Source organism: Kryptolebias marmoratus, linkage group LG23, assembly GCF_001649575.2.
Source record: "Kryptolebias marmoratus isolate JLee-2015 linkage group LG23, ASM164957v2, whole genome shotgun sequence".
Lineage (NCBI taxonomy): Eukaryota > Metazoa > Chordata > Actinopteri > Cyprinodontiformes > Rivulidae > Kryptolebias > Kryptolebias marmoratus.
Genome location: NC_051452.1, coordinates 13,325,692 through 13,342,417, shown reverse-complemented (window position 1 = coordinate 13,342,417; position 16,726 = coordinate 13,325,692). Strand labels below are relative to the sequence as shown.

Sequence of the window (16,726 nt, the reverse complement as noted above, 5' to 3'; positions counted from 1 at the left end):
CGCCCGGCCCCCGCCCGCCCCCTTGCTCGCCTCAGGCTACACTGACAGTCACAGGACCTGTCTGCAGGAATTAAAATCTCTATTCATCAGGACTGGACTGAAGCTGTCTGAGGGACTGATCACAGAGATGGCACACAGTCAGCTTCTGTCAGCACTGGGACTCTGATGGAGAGTTCAGCACAAAGTGACGGGCACTAGTTTCCACGCAGAAGTGCTGTTTCAGCATCGGCGCTGCCCTGCATGAGAATTAATCCTGTGGTGTTCTGCGGAAAGGAGTCGTAAAAAGGGTGGGATTTTTTTTTGCATAGAGGAAGGTTCGCTCCTGTCGCCTCCTGCAGCTGCTCTCCATCACAACAAAAATAAAATCACCAATACCCCCCCCTTCCCCCCAACATCAGCAAGGAGTCAGCTCAGATCTCTGCTGACCCCTTCTGGTGATTCCACAGCACACATTGTAGTGGCTCGTGGAAATCCACTCAAAAGCAAGTCCAGATGTTGAACTGCTTCACCAACTAAATAGGTTTTTGTTGACACCCTTTAGCAAATATGTCATTTTTACAAATTATTTTTCACACTCAACCAGGAATCACCAAGAAAAGGGACTTAGGAGACAGAATTTTTCTTAGCAGACTCCACGAGCTTTGATGCAGAGAATAACAACAACAATAATAACAATAAAAACAACAATAATAATGGTAATAATGGCAGGACAGTTTTGTGTATGTGCTATTATCATGTATGTAATATCGATGTTTGTGGAAAACACTAACAGGAAACATGAATGAAGCTGATCACCCCATCGCAGGCCCGAAAAGGCCCCCTCAGCGGCTCAGGATTGGCAGGCGGACCGCCAGTTGATGTTCACTGCATCATCCTGCTTTTCTCTTAATTTTATGTATTTGACATGTGGGCTTCAGCTGTAACTAATAGGCTGCATTTATAATCCAATATTCTAAGTGTAATAATTGTTTTTGACACATTTTTAATCTGCTGTGAATATTTTTGCTGCGTTTAGTGCTCCACTTCCTCTGAGCTGCGGCTGCAAAATGTACTTTTTCCACAAAACATTGATTTTTTTATGATTTGTATTATTAAGATATTTAGTTAGAGACACAGAATAACGTTAGTTGCAATGTGTAATGCAGGAATCAGTACTGCTGGGGAAAACTTTACGTCTAAAACGTGTTTTGTTGGGGTTTAGTTGTGTTGAGTTTCACAACAGGGAGGAAAATGTGAGATGGAGAGGAGAAAAGAATTAGATGTAAACATTCATATTCCTTTCGTCCTGGGATCTTGACATAAAAACTGTTTTCTTCCGCTAAAATAGGTACCCATCGACTCGCTCACCCCTGTTTTTTTTGACTCCCCCTTGTTTAAAAAAAGCTGCTTCTCCCTTCCCCCCATCTTACTGCGAGCTCAAGGCTGAACCTGACAGAATAACACCGGAAATGAAGGTATGCTCGTTCAAAGTAAAAGCAAAAAGTAGTTTTTGGTGGTCACAGTCTGAAGTCGACTTTCTGGTTTTGCTCCTAAATAGTTTAATTGTGCTTGCGTGACGATTTTTAAAAGAAGAACTGTATTGTATGTGCTTACTAATTACAAACTACCCGTTTTGTTTGTCGTGTACCTTTTATTTTGAAGGCATACACCGGAAGTTGTGTATTTGCTGGGCCTAGCTTACCGGCGGTCTTTTCTTCTTCAGAACAGGGATTTAGGAATGTGGAGGCCAGCAGCTACGTCACCCTCAAACCGCCCGGGGTGTCGTCGATGAAAACTTTTTTTTTTAAAGGCTGTCATTTAACAATACAACTCCTAACGGTAAGTTGTTTTTTCTAAAGTCGTAAAGTGCGAACATTAGTAGCTAGTTTTCACAGTTTCAGTGATGTCTAATTTAAAGTTTTCTTTTAAGACGTGTCCGTTAGCCACGCGAGCGTGAAGGACTTTACGACGCAAGTTTGTTATAATTGGTTGTTCGGGGGGAAAAAAAGTAAGGTGTTTTGTGTTTAGTCGTGGCCGTAAGCCCTGTCTGCTGTTGTTAAGACAAGTTCAAGCTTGCCTCCTATTGTTTAGGTGGAGAGAAGTGTAAAAAAAAAAAAGATCTGCCGAGACGTGAAATGACCGTGAAGCGCCTGTTAGCTAGGAGCTTCTCCCTCGCGCGCTCGCTCGGCTAAGTTCGGTTGCTTCTTCTTCGTTTCTCCTCAGCTTCATGTCAGGTATCTGTAGTTCATGCAGGCTGTCTCCGCCCGGCTCTGCGGGGAAGTACATTTGACTCATTGCCTGCCGTGTTTTGATAACATTCCTCTCCCCAGGGACGCTAGTCTCCGTCTCCATGGTAACCGGCCGGACGCCCTGCCTGTCGCTGTGAGCTGCTCGCAAGGGGGCGGAACTGGTGGAGTGGAGCGACGGGGGCTCGGTTTGTCTCCAGCAGAACCAGAGGATGGTAAGCAGGGCAGGGGACCGGATCGGCTGTTGTACCCTCTTTTTTTTGCTCTTCCTGCAGCGGTGTGGCGTTCATCTCGAGCCTCTCTTTGTTTCAGCCGTTTCACGATGGAGTCTACTACCCCTACAGCAGTGACACCCAGGGGACCCACTCCTCCGCAGGGATCCCCTCCCTCCTGAACTCCCCGCTCAGCCAGCACGCCGGGAACGCCGGACCTGCGGGGATGACTCCGTCCAGCGGCGCCCCCACATTGCCCCCCTTCAAATTCCGCCCCCGCAGGGAGAGCGTGGACTGGCGACGCATCAACGCTGTGGACGTGGACCTGGTGGCGAGCCAGCTGGACGTGGACGCCCTCCAGGAGCACATCGGCACGGTGACCTTCTGCAGCCTGGGCGGCGAGCGGTGCCCGCGGTGCCAGAGCCCCGTGGACCCGGCGCTGGTCAAGCTCCTGCAGCTGGCCCAGCTGACGGTGGAGTGGCTCCTGCACTGCCAGGAGTTCCTCGGCCTGAACCTGCGGGCGGCGGAGGAGAGGCTGGCGGCGGCCGGTAGGGAGCGCGAGCAGCTGCTGGCTCAGCACGGCAAGCAGGAGGAGAGGGTGAGGACGCTGACGGCCGAGCTCAAGCAGCGCAAGAAGGTCATCCGGACCCAGCAGTCGCTGCTGGCGCCACGAATCATCAGCAGCCACAAGGTAAAACCTCCATCCCCACCCCCCCTCCTGTCCTCCTCTGGGCCCCACTCCGTCATTGCTGACAAGATGTATTCACAGCTCCAGCCTTGGCTGATCATTTCTTTGTCCTAAACGCAGTTATTTCCTCTACACCACACTAGGCTAATGAGAACGCTGCTTTCAGACCTGAAGGAAAAAAGGATTTAAAGCCGCCTAACAGATGGCGTCTTTAGGTTTTTTTTTGTCAATCCACTTATCCAGGGAAAAAAAGGAGACAATAATCAGAGTGATGCTCTGCCGCCCCCACCCCCCTCCTGTGTGTGTGTTTCTTTCACTCGGATCTTATCGGACCTGAGAAGCACAGCCCGATCTGAAACCCTTGTGATCTTTTGGTATTACGATGGCTGCGGACGTGGTCGGGAGGTTGCCAGGGCAACAGCTCTAGCGTTTCGCGGTTGCTAGGTGTGAGGCGGGAGCTCGGCTAACAGAGCTGGTTCAATAATTGATAGAGAGGCTGAATGACCTGACACCCAGCCAAGCGGCGTGCTCCCTTCGCTCGGATCTTTGCTCCCACGCGGAGCAACAGGGCGTCTCTCAGCAGCGGGCGGGTTCGACGCGGCGAGCGGCAGCGTGTGATGCGTTTAAGGCCGATTGGTGTTGCTGTCTCAGGAGTGTTCGTCACTTCTGTTTTCTGTGTAAATACTGAAGAAGCAAAAGAATGAATGAACTTGGAGCCTTCCTCTGTTTAATCCCAAGTACCGTAGGTGCTGGCAACACGTAGCTAGCAGGAAGTTGGCAGATGTTTTTTTTTGAATCTGGACATCTGCAAACTACTCGGGACTTCATACACCAATATTTCTAAAGGCTTGCAAGTCGTGGTCAGATGCGTTGAATTTCAAGTTTATGTTTTGCTTTTTAACAGCACTGATCAGCAGACGCATCACGGCTGTCAGCTGTTAAACACAAACTCTCTGACGAACTAAACAAATATGCTTGTTTTAGTTATAATGCCATCATCAGGAAAAACTTCCTCCTACGTCCTGTGGCCCTCTCATCTCTGAATTTTGGGGACTTCATGGCTTTAAACCCCCATTTTCTCCATCAGGGCTTATTCTCTGTTATTCTTAGAGGTCTTGTCCAAAACAATGAAGCCACGGCGGCTAAAGGTTTAGCTGAACTAACAATAACCGGGACGGCGCTTTGCCTCCTCTCGCTTCGCAGCGCTCTGCAGTTTGTCAGGGAAATATGTCGCCTAAAGGTATTTTTCCCTGCAGGTTTCAGCTTTTAGAAACACTGCTCGCTGAGACAAGAAGGACATGTTAGAAGTTAACCACATGTCTGCTCCGGGGGGTGGTAAACCTGTAGCTTTTCATTTCAGCCCAGAGCTGACTGCTCAGAAGTTCTAAGTTAACTCCGTGTTTTAAAACCAGAGTAGTTAGTGACGTTGGTTTGTTTTGGGCCACAAACAGCTGGAGAACAGAGATTGCCCGGTTCGCCCCTCCTCAAAAAAAAGTAAGATGTGCAAATGTATCAGCAGTAGCTGGTAGTTGGACTGATGATGGCTGATGGAAAGTTGTTAGCCTATCATCCAACCCTGCTATCCTGGGAGGTCTGGGGGTGGGTGGGTGATGATGTATCCACTTTGGTGTCTCTTCTGGCCGCAGTGAATTGGTAACGTGCGAACAGATCCAGACAGGTATTAGTTTATTACCTGCTATGACCTTCATGAGGGGGCAGGCGGTGCAGTTTGGGGTGCAGGGTGACGCTAGAGGAAACACTAATAATTTTGGGGACTTGCCTGTCTGCTTTGTGAAAACGATGGGGATTGGGTTTCAAGTTGCGCCTGGATAAGGACAGATTTATGATCAGTGCCCGCTGCACCTGGAAACCTCCACTGTCCAGGTTAGTCGGACAGTGGAGGTGTTGGAGGAGAGGAGTTTTCACTGATGATGCCGTTTCTGCTCAGGTCCGGCAGCTACGAGCTCCATGACAGCTCCCGTTGATACTGTTGTCGTTCTGACTTGTCACGTTAACACTCAGCGTGAACGGAATTATAAAAATATATATAATTAAATGAAAAACATGCAGGGGACAGCCCAGTGTGTGCTTGTGACATCCCTCTGCAGTGCATCTCTATATTATACTGAAGACTGACATGTGTAGAACTGGACACATCAGATCCTGCATCCTTTTAGAAATCATATCAGCTTTATTAGGTCACATAAACAGGACCAGCAAGAAGGTTGCCAGTTAAGTAAATGAACTGTACTTATATAGCCAATCAGATCACTCGAAGCGCTTTACAAGACATTCATACAGCACTCTACCACGTCTCTACAAAGCTAATCTGAATAAATCAGTGCACTTCAGCATGTAGCATATTGGTGGAATTGAACCTCCAGCTGTCTCGTTAGAGGACACTTCTCTAACCACTGATCCACAGCCACACAAACTGTGAGCAATCTTTCTGAGGTAACTTTAATATTTCTAAGGCAACCCAGTGTGCCTCTCATGCAGCTCTTCAACCATAGAAAAATGGTTTTCTATACAGACACAAACATGCAGAATCCTAAAAGCTCTCTCTGAAAAAGATTTCATTTCCCAAGAGCACGCACGTGACCTGCTCACAACAAGGAATTTTTCAGTATTGAGTAATTATTGTTTTCAAATTCTCCAACTCGAAAGCTTTAAGATATGTAAGTTGTTGAAATGTGGCGATTTATCACTTGGCAACAAGGTAGTTTTGTTTATGAGAGCGCTGGTTTGAAAACTAGATTTTTATTGGTCTGGAGTGACGTCATCGGGAATTCCAGCTCGATATTTAAAAAGCGGAAGCTCCAATGACGCCAAGCAATATACGAAGGTATTTCCTAGAGGAAAGTAAAAAGCTAAGAAGTAAAAGGATTATTTCTGAAGACACACCTGTTAGAAAACTTTGATTTAAAGGCAGAATAGGAAGATTATTTACTATTTTAGTTACAACTGTCTGTAGCTGAGTGATCTGACTGGTGTATAGTTAGTATGTCTCTTATATATTGTGGTACAAGGCCATTTACTGCTTTATATTGAAGTGGTAAGATATGTAAATTGATCCTGCGTCCAATAGGAAGCCAGCGCAGAGCTCAGATGTCCTGGGACCTGTAAGACTGAGAGCAGCTGCATTTTAAATCAGCTGTCGCCTGTGAAAAGGCCGTCACATCAGTCCAGTCTTCTGGTTATGAACGCATAAATTCAGTTTTAAACGTCGCATTTTGATACACACCGTTTACCTTGAAAAAGGTTTCTCGGACGTTAAAAAGCCAGCAGATGTGAGCAAAAACAGAACTTCCCTGGGTGGAGGAAACAAAAGGGTCACATTTTGGAGCAGAGACAAGTTTTTATAAAGGGGTTTCCTGTGACCTTTGACCCCACGAATCTTGAAATCAGCAGGCATCATCTTTGACCCGTGAGGTGTTCAGCTGTGCAGTTTGACATTCCTACATTACACTGCTGCAGAGTTAGAGCACTAGGTCAACTGTGATGTTGACCTTTGACCCCATGGCCATGAAATCAGTGGTGATCACCCTTGACCTAAGAGGTGTCCAGCTGTGCAGTTTAACATTCCTGTTATACAGCTGCAGAGTTAGAGCACAGGCTGATATGTGACCTTGACTTTTGACTTGATCACTACCAACATTCAATCACTTATTCTGTGTTCCTTGTTTGATGTTTCCTGAAAATTTCCGGAAAATAAGTTCAGAACGTTTTGAGCAATCTTGTCCACAGACAGACAGATGTTACTTAAAACACAAGAACTTATTCGATTGAATAATAATGAATCAAAAATCTAACCTTAACTTTTTTTTAATTCAACAAATGTCTCACTGATGTTGTCTGTTTCTGTTTCCTTAGTGTCTGCACTGCGATAAGTCCTTCCTGAACTCCTCATTCCTCCAGAACCACATGCAGCGTCGGCATCCTGACGAGTATCAGACCCGTAAGTCCGCCGGCCCTAAAACATCCGGTCTGGAGCGTGAGATGAGTGAACCGATTTGCCTGACTCAGCCTAACGTTCAACGACATTTCGGTGTTTCTTTTTTTTTTTTTTTTTTTTTTTTTTTTGCTCCTTACAGAGCTGCAGTCCGACAGTGAGAAGAAATCCCAGATCGAAAGCCTCAAGCTGGAGATCAGCACCCTGAAGGAGCAGATCGTTCAGCAGCAGCAGGCTTTGCAAACCAAAATAGCCGAGGTGATGTCACACATCGGGCTTGTGTCATTTGATGCCTTTCTAAGTGTGTTTGCCTTGTGAGATTTGTCCGTTCCGTCGCAGTAACTGAATGCCGATGTGTGTGTGAATCCAGGAGAAGGAGCAGCAGAACATGCACAAGGAGCTGCTGAGAGAACTGGAGCGCTTCAAGGCGGAGGAGATGGCTCGCATGGACAGGAAGATCGAGGACAGCAGGGACGGCATGCGCAGGGAGATGGAGTTCCTCTACAACCGAAACATTCAGGCTCTCAGCGTAAGGGGGAAAGGACGCTCCCTCTCCTTCTGTGCTGCGTTGCGTCGGCGCAGAGGTCCCGTTTCACGTGGGTTCTCGTTCGCAGGAAGCAAACCAGACGTCCAGGCAGGAGAAGGCCGCCGGCCCCGTGAGCGCGCAGCCAGAGAGAGACGTGGACGCCTACAGAGAGGTGCAGCTCCAAGCCATCCACAAGCTGGAGCAACAGATGAAGAAGCAGGTCAGGAAAGAGAGGGAAAACTTTCAGAAAGCTCTTTCTGAAGTTAATATCTTACCTGTTGTAGATGTCTCTTTGTAGTTTGGAGGTATAGTTTGATTCTGACAGGACTGATGAGCTAACGGCTAGTCCCATGTACTCTGAGGTCTTAAAACGACTCCAAATGCAGGCAATAATGCTTTTGCCTGTGCGCATGTGTTTGATGGTCAGCAAAATATCTCATGAACCACTTGCACTGGACAGATTTTAATGAAACTCCTACGTACATCTACGACTGATCGACTTAAGACTCAGCCTGATTCAAGATGGCTGCCTTACAAAACAAAACCAACTATAACTCAGTCAGTTTTCCAGCTCTTGCCCTAAAACTTGGCGTGGTAGTAGCTGATAGTCATTCACAACACATGAATATGGCACATGAGCTGTCACAGTATTATAGGACATCCTAATTTAAACTGAACAGCTCTAACTGCGTCCTTTCTCAACATGAGATTATCTTAGTTTCAACATGGATAATCAAAAGCTATCAGTAATTGTTTTATGATTGCATCACAGATCCTTGAATCATGTTTCAGTCAAATTGTGAGGTGCCGAAAGATTCCAGATCCCTGAAATCTCATAATGTCTCTGCGGAAGGCTGCGCAGAGAGTGTTGTAGCTTCCGGCCGCTGCTATTTGTGCTTGCACAGAACCACAGAGTTCTTGGTGAATAACAGAAGATCAGCAGCATTTCACTTTGGCCTTAGCCGTGCTCTGACTAGCCAATAGCTTGTCAATCCAGTCGGAATTAAACTCTGTTTTTCCAAACTGAGGTGGTTTAAAGAGCTACCTACAGCAGGTAAGATACTAAATGCTCATAACCTTTCCACATAATCCCCACTTCAAATGATCTGAACTGTCCCTTTTTGTTATTCTAACAAAATTCTTCTTTTTTTTTTTTAGGATAAAAAATGGGAATCCAGACTGCAGGAAATTAAAGCTCAACACGAGTCTGAAAAGAATCAGGTGCGCATCCTCGACCCCCCACCCCACCCCCGCACGCATCAGTCTCCCTGTCCAAATGGCTCAGTTAAACCCTCCTCTTCCTCCAGTTGCTGAACGAGCTGAGCAGGATGCAGTCGTCCGTGACGGAGCACCAGCAGCACGGCCAGCGGCTGCAGCAGGAGATGAGCAGGAGGCTGCAGGAGAAGGAGCAGACCATCAGGGCCCAGAGGGAGCAGGTCAGCCGCGTTCTCCACTCCCACTGTGGGCCTCTGTCCAGGCAGGAAGTGAGGCGGAGCGCTCTGCCTCGTTCAGGATATCCTCTATTTGCTACATGCGCCTGTGTTGATACATTATATTACTGTAGGAAGTTAGGAGTGGAGGATGTTCATTCAGCTCGTTAATCACATTTACGTCACAAATGGCTTTGTTTAATAATCTTTATGGTAAATTGACCTATAAACATAAATACAATTACCTGAAATGATGGCTGTTTCTATCAAGTAGATGAAATTCAAACCAATTACTTTATCGCTTGAACTTGAACAAATGGAAATGGTGTTCTTCATTAGTCAGGTTCCTGTTTTTTTGTATAGCCGATCGTAGATCAGGTGTTTTATTTACCTCCAAGGATCCTAACGTAGCACCAGCCGCTAACAGAATGCTAACTAAAGGTATCTAGAGAAACTGCACTTTCTACGAAAGTGTAACGTGACTGCTGAGAAGGCTATGACTGAGCTGAAAGCTTAATGTAGCTAAACACAAGCTAATAGTCGCTAAATGCTAGCCATAAGTTAGATTCTTAAAAGTTAAAATTGTTTAACTGGAAAATGTCCTGAAAGGTATATGCAGCACAATGCTAGCTAAAGACTAAAAGTAACAAAATGCTAACTAAATGTAACAAGAGAATTGCATTTTATATATAAGTGCAATGTGAATGCTGAGTTCTGAATAACTGAATAACTAAAAGTTGGAAAATGCTAGCTAAAAGCTATAAGTAGAAAAACCTAAAATAAAAATAGACAAACACTAGCTAAAGGTCACAAAATGCTAGCCACAGGTTAGGTTTCGAAAAGTGAAAATTGTTGACCAGGAATAATGTCCTCAAAGCTAAATGTAACAAAACACAAGATAACTGTAGCAAACTGCTAGTTAAAGGTTAAAAGTAACAAAATGCTAACAAAAAGATGCAAAATGCTAGCTTCAAGCTAAAACAAGCAAAAATGTTTTAAAAATTGCCAAATGCTGGCCACAGGTTGGGTTTTTACAAGTTAAAATTGTTTAGCTCTAAAAATGTCCTAAAAGCTAAATGTAGCACAGTGCTAGCTAACATTAGCAACATGGTAGCTAAAGGCTAAGAGTAACAACATGCTGACCAAATTCTAGCTAAAAAAAGCAACACTCTTAAGTGAAAGTAGGTAAATGCTATCTTAAAGTAGCCAAACACTAGCCACAGGTTAGATTATGTCAAAGTGAAACTTGTTGTCTTTAGGAATGACTGTGTGTTCTTCCACAGATAAGGAGCATTTCCTCCAATCCAGCCACTAAAGTGGTTGAAGTCCCAGGTATGGTTCCCTCTCCTTGGCAGCAGGAACTTGTTTCCATCTTCTCCTCATACTGTTAGTCTGCAAAGAGTATCCAACCTTTCATTAGTGACAAGCTGCGGAGATGGAGGACAAGTCCTAAAAGGTCCCGATGTGTGTTTTCCAGTTGCTGTCAGCGCACCGGCCCCGGAGCCGAAAGCTAAGAGGGTTGTACTCGGTGAGTTGCGAGCACGAAGGACTTCACAGCTTCAGGCTGTTAGAGCAGTCATGTCGCCAGTGCCCCTGACCCATTTTTATATTCGTTTTCCGACTTCCGGGGCGTCGTGTAGAGGAGCCAGCCTCTGCTCTTAAGCTGGATCCTATTCAGGAGTTGTCAGAAGAGGAGAAAGGTAAAGAGGCTCGAAGCGACGGAGCCGATCGGCTGCATGCTGCTGCATGAACGAAAGCATCGGTCTGTCCTGAGCAGCACTAAAACCGGGGTCCAGCTGTCGCTAGGTGCGGTTCTGTGGAAAGCTTCTGAACTATTAATATCTTACCTGTTGTAGATGGCTCCTTGAACGACCTCAGTTTGGAGAAATGGACTGACGAGCTAACGGCTAGTCTGAGTGAAGCCATGACCAACTCCAATCTTAAAGCTGTCGTAGGAGTTGATGCAAGTTTTTGCATGACATGGTTATATCCATAGAGTTCATTAGGTATTTCTAAACAGCAGCAGCAGCTAGCTGTAGCACTTCCTGTCCAGCCCCGAGGCACTTCTGTCAAGCAGTTTCAGAATATTTTTGCCAGAACATTCGTGTCATGTGAAGTTGACAGCAGCCTATTTGATCCCACGTCTGTTTCTGCCACCGTACTTTTATTTTGAAAGGCTCACAAAGCAGAAGCTGCAGCCACGGGTGAGCTACAACTTCACTGCCTCTCGCCTGTTGGATTGGTGGAAACGAAGGAGCTGCCAGCAGGATTAGCAGCAGCTAAATCACGAAGCGGTTCTTTTAAAAAGAACAAAATAAATGAATGATTCTATCCATATTTCTTTCTCTCACGTCTTCAAAATAGGGTTTTATTCCCTCAGTCCTTTTTTAAAACAGTCACACTGACATTTGTGCTATAATACTAATTAGCACTGTATGAGTAGAGGATAAATAAACACACATGAGAAGACTGAATCTGTGCAACTTTCCACAGAACCCCACTTTAAAGGATCTGATCATTTCGCTCCAAACTGACATGAAAACGACCAAAGATGAGCTTAGACTTTAGGAGGAGTGGTTCGACTTTTGATCTTTAAGCTCCATCCATCGTCTTGTTGCCGTTCTCCTCCTCTGCCTGCTCTCCACCCATCAGCCTGAGCCCGTGGCATGGCTTCTTGTGGACCTGGTTCTGTGGTTCTGTAGTTCTGTGCATGCTCACTTCTGCTGTAGTTACTGTCTTTATGCCGAGTCAGCATTCACACTCTTTGTCGTCCGGTTTTTATTTACTTTTTGGACGTTTTGTGCAGTGTATCTACTAAAGTGTACTTTGTGCTATTTGAGCAAAACATTCAGCTCGTCGTGGAGACGGCTGTCTGGTTTCTATAACTTTTATATTTTTCTATTTCATTTTATTTGAACATATTTTCCTCACAGAAATACAACAAGATCTCTTCAAATGTGTTTCAGCGTAGTTGCTCCAGTTTTCCCGTTTTACGCTATTAGCTTGTAGCTAGCCTTTTAGTTTCCATCTCACCCATTGGTGCATTTATGTTTTAGTTAGCCTTTATTTTTGGCTTTTAGTTAGACTTTGAGTTTTCAGCTAGTCTTTACTATGTTTAGCTAGCCTTTTGCTGTTATTAGTTTTTACCTAGTCGTTTGATACTTGTGGCTTTTAGGTAGCCTTTTGTAGCTATTATTTGATACTTTTATTTTTTTAGCTAGCCTTTACTTTTGGCTTTTAGTTAGCCTCTTAATACTTTTAGCTTTCAGCTACTCTTTGCTAAGTTTAGCTAGCCTTTTGCTGGTTTTAGTTTTTAACTCACATTTTGGTACTTTTATCTTTTAGCTAGCCATGTGATACTTTTAATTTTTTGCTAACCTTTTCTACTTTAATTAAGCCTTAAGCTAGCTTTTTGCTCCTTTCAACTCGTAGCAACTTTTTTGTTGCTGATTTAGACACACACACACACACCAGCTCAGTTTCAGCCTCTGCGGTGATGTCATTCAGCGTTCCCAGTGAATGCTGAGGTTTCCAGTTGGACTCAGGCGGTCCGTTTCCTCCCCAGAGTCCAGCAGCGTCTCAGAGAGGAGGCCGGCGGCGAGCCGAGCTGAGCCTGCGCTGGCGAACAAGCAGAGGACGCCCAGCAGCGCGCTGAAGAGGAACCCCAGCATCAAGAAGGAGATGAGACCAGAGCTGGAACTCTCCGTCGTCAAGAAACTAGAAGGCCTGGGGGTCAGGAGTGTAGGTTCCACCATGTCAGCCTGAGAAATAAGGTTCTGTGCACCGCGCGTAGAAGGAGTCTGACTTTTAGTCCACCTCCTGCTTCTTTTAGGATCAGAGCAGCCTAAAGAACAAGGAGCTCACGTCCCTCCTGGCCAAGTTAAAGTTGAAGCGGGAGGCCGCTGGGAGAACCTTGCCTGACTACTGGAGGTGTCGGGAGGAGATGATGAGCGTCGTGGATCAGAAACTGGGAGCTCAGAGGAGATCTCCGGACTCTCGCACCAGATCCAAGCAGCCTGGTCAAGGTGAGTCATCGAGAGAAGCTCCTTAACACATGAGCTCATCTTTTACAGCTCCAAATCTGTCTCCCGTCCCCCCCACCCCCGAGGACCAAGAGGAAATCAGTGACTGTGCCTGTTAAAGCCGGTTTAGGCTCTGACACTCTGATCTGCTGGTTGGCTTTAAGTGAAGTGGCTTTTGTCTGCGTGCAGTGATGCAGATCCGCCCGCGCTCCAGCAGCCTGCCCTCCAGAGCCACCCAGGGGACGCCCGGAGCCGCCGTCAAACAGCCCAAGACCCCGCAGCCGGCTCCAAGAACCAGAACCAGCCAGCCCAAGACATCTACACCCAACAACAGGACTGCTCTGAGGGTCGTCACAAGCAGGTGAGGAAACGTGAGCGTCTAAACGTGTCCATATTTCTGCTACAGGAGAGACAAACATCACATCACAGGTTCTGTGCTTTTTATTATTAAGAACTCCTCCTTTTAGTTCAGATGATGACTCTGAGGAGGAAGAGTCCAACACGGAAGAGGAGGAGGAGGAGCCCCAGAGGAGCAAGTCACCGAAACCCAGATTAAACCAGAGCAAAGCCAGTAAGCCCAGTCCGGTTCTGATCAGGACCGCTTCGGGCAGCCAGGCCTCCAAAGCCCCGCTGTCCCGACCGGCAGAGACCCGGACGCCGCCCGCCGCAAAGGCGGAGAGCGAGGAGGACGAGGATGACTGGTCGGACGTCAGCGAGCTGCAGGAGATCGACCCCAAACAGCTGCAGGGCTTTAAAGACCAGAACGGAAACATTCCGAAGAAAAGCTACGAGAAAGGTCAGGAGATGGAACTGTTCGGTCCCAAAATGGTTCCAGTTAGTCAGAAAACACCCACACACACACACACACACACACACACACACAGACACACACACACACTTTAACATAGAACCAAATGAACTCACCTGCAGTTATTTTAATGGATCTTATAGGTGTGACTTGATGTGACTCGGCTCTTTTTATTTGACCTTTTATTGTCTGGGTTCTGAGTCAGCATTCACACTGTTGGTTTCCTGTTTGTTTATTTCCCCATGTTTTGTGCAAACTTAATATTTCTACATGCTTTCTACTACTTTAGCCGTTAGTTTATCAAAACATTCAGCTCATTCAGCGGACGGGCACTGGGACTGCTGGGTTATGTAACTTTTACAGTTTCTAAAACTTTATTCAGAAGGATTTCCCTCAAAGAAATACAAAGAGATCTTCAGTTCCCTAAAACTTTAGTTCTTTTTGAAGTCTGCTTCAGTTTACTTGCTCTGTTTTTGTCTTTTTATGCTACTTTTAACATTTAGCTACTTTTCTACTACTTTTAGCTTTTGGGAACCATTCTACTAATTGTAGCATTAAGCTAGACCTTTGCTGCTTTTAGCTCTAGCTTTGATACTTTTAGCTAACCTTGTGTTGCTTTAGGCTAATTTTAGCTAGTGTTTTTCTCCTTTTAGCTTTTAGCTGGTGGTGATGTGACGTTCTATTTGACGAACAGAGGACAGGATGGAGATGATCACAGCTGTATTCACACCTGATAGTCCGGTAGACTCGGCTCAATTGGGGACCAAAATGTCAACATTTGTTCCATTTTCAGCTGCTGCGGTTCTTAGTCACGCTGCACTGGGTTAATCGTACCAATCCCTTTGAGCGACCTGTTCCGCCCCCTCGCCTGTGGAGGCGCTGCACCGAGAACTACTGAAGGAAACAACACAAAAACCTCTGAAGAAGACACTGAGCGCAACTTCCTTTTTCTGGAAAAGTGAACAAAAATGGAGTGGCATCAAATTTGAGTGGTTTTAGGATTTCTATGTCTGACCACAAGCCATTTCTCCCGCGAGTGGTAGAGACGTGTGTTTGTTTTGGTTGTATTTACCCAGAAGGCCCTGTGCTGTAGTCCACTTCCTGCTTTTGGAGCCGTCTCCGGTCCGCTTACATTCACATAAGCATTCAAACCGGGCCAGAGTTCACTTCAACCGAACCAGAGTTCGCTTTTTTGGTCCGCATCAGAGTTCAATTGTGCATTCACATCTCCCCAAACGAACCAGACTTTATAGGTAAACGATCTAGAGTTGGATTAAAGCGGACTCAACAGGGTTGCTGTGAATGGACCCTAAATCTGTAACACTAAGATCCCAATGAACTGCTGAATAAGCTTTAACACAAACAAAGGGATGTTTTGGTTTAGGAAGTTCTAAATAACCACAGCTAGCTTCATATGGACCTCTGTTGGTTCCAGGTTTTAGTCTGAGCCAGTAGACACAAAAGAAATCAAACTTTCCTTTCAGGATTTAAGTAGATATGTAATTATCATGCCTGTAACTATCAGAGGTAGAAAAATACTGCAGGATTTTTGTTTTTAAAGGTCTTCTTGAGGAACTGTTCTTTTCTAACCAGCTCTTATAGTTCGATCATTACTTGTTTGTTTTTTAGACAGCAAAATCAGTGACTTGGCCAGAAAAATGGAGAAGCAGTTTGCAGAGAGAGCGTCGAAGAAGCCAGCAGGGGGCGTCAGCATCTTACCTGAGAGATGGGATGAGGTTCAGGAGCTCTCGGTAAGAAGGCCGCACCTCAAACAGATTCAGTTTGAAGTTCAAGTAAAATGATCCGTGTCGTCTGCGTCTGCGGTTGCAGTTTACAGACCTGGAGGAGAGCAGCGACTGGGTGGTCTCCTCTTTAGAGGACAAACAGGAAGCGTCCAAACCCACATCTCTCCGTGGCTCGGGACCCCTGAGGAAGAGCCTGGAGTCGCCCAGCACCAGCGTGTGGGGAACCTCCACAGGAAAGGGACACAAATCAGGTCAGTGAAAAACAAAGCAACACCACATAAACCATATCGGAAGTACTCGGTTTGTGAAGCTGTAAGAAATCCCAACCGTTGTGGGTCCGGCAGGTCTGACCGAAGCTGGAACAGGAAGCACCCTGAAGAGCAGCCTGGTCTCCCTGAGTGACATCAGCGACTCGGAGGACGTCAGCAATAAACACAGTTAGATGTAGCAGCGACAGGAAGAGCTCAGCCCGCTCCTCTGACCTCAGCCGAACACCAAACAGCCATATTACACAGAAGCTAGAACACCAGAGGGCATTAACAGCTAAGTTAGTTTTTCTTTCTGCTTCGTGCCAATTCTTTACTTGCCTTCGACTGTTTCAGTATCAGGGTCTCTTTTGTATATTCCACAGTCTTAGTTAGATGCTGTTTTTTTGTACTGTAAAGTTTTGTACATCAGATTTTATACTGACGAATGAAATGTGACTTTAAATGAAAATATACCTTTGAAGATTTCATGTCTTGAAATTGATTTCAGCATGTGCATTAAGGCTGGTTACTGTGGGGGTGACGAAGCAGCTCGGAGCACGTCTAATGCTGCCTTCAAATGCCGCACTCACAATATTATCTGGTAACCTCTTACCGGATGACAAATACTGCAACGAGTTTTAAAACAATGCTTTTATAGGGGAGAACCAGTCGTTCGGGACTGAAGATGACACGATCCAATAAAGTCATGGATGCCGTTAATTTCCTGCTCGCCTTAAGAGTCTCACCGGTTCATCTTAATGGCGAATCCAAACATCCAAATTAATGTTGTCCTCCATGCCGGGCCGAGTCAGTAACTTCTCCAAGGTCGATTCCATTCGGCTAGCGAGTTCCAAGGTCCACGGCTGACCC

The 16,726-nt window shown here is 45.9% G+C and overlaps 1 protein-coding gene and 1 long non-coding RNA gene across 7 annotated transcripts in view; one reads left to right on the top strand and one right to left on the bottom strand.

Moving 5' to 3' along the window:
- Positions 1 to 16,726, bottom strand: part of LOC108245704 — a 541,596-nt gene that overhangs the window by 468,683 nt on the left and 56,187 nt on the right. The window lies entirely within an intron of this gene.
- Positions 1,672 to 16,344, top strand: dzip1 (DAZ interacting zinc finger protein 1). Of its 6 annotated transcripts, none has more exons than XM_017432806.3 (19): positions 1,672 to 1,818; positions 2,310 to 2,440; positions 2,538 to 3,128; positions 6,999 to 7,083; positions 7,220 to 7,335; positions 7,448 to 7,606; positions 7,692 to 7,823; positions 8,762 to 8,824; positions 8,911 to 9,039; positions 10,317 to 10,365; positions 10,511 to 10,561; positions 10,674 to 10,733; positions 12,599 to 12,774; positions 12,866 to 13,058; positions 13,245 to 13,416; positions 13,508 to 13,851; positions 15,493 to 15,614; positions 15,694 to 15,859; positions 15,953 to 16,344. In XM_017432806.3, the coding sequence occupies exons 2-19, from the start codon at positions 2,438 to 2,440 to the stop codon at positions 16,048 to 16,050; spliced, it is 2,709 nt and encodes a 902-aa protein (XP_017288295.1). In that variant the 5' UTR covers positions 1,672 to 1,818; positions 2,310 to 2,437; the 3' UTR covers positions 16,051 to 16,344. The 6 variants fall into 6 exon arrangements, with proteins under 6 accessions (XP_017288295.1, XP_024865488.1, XP_024865486.1 ...); XM_025009720.2 differs by having other exon boundaries at positions 10,317 to 10,419; positions 13,523 to 13,851; XM_025009718.2 differs by having other exon boundaries at positions 10,317 to 10,419.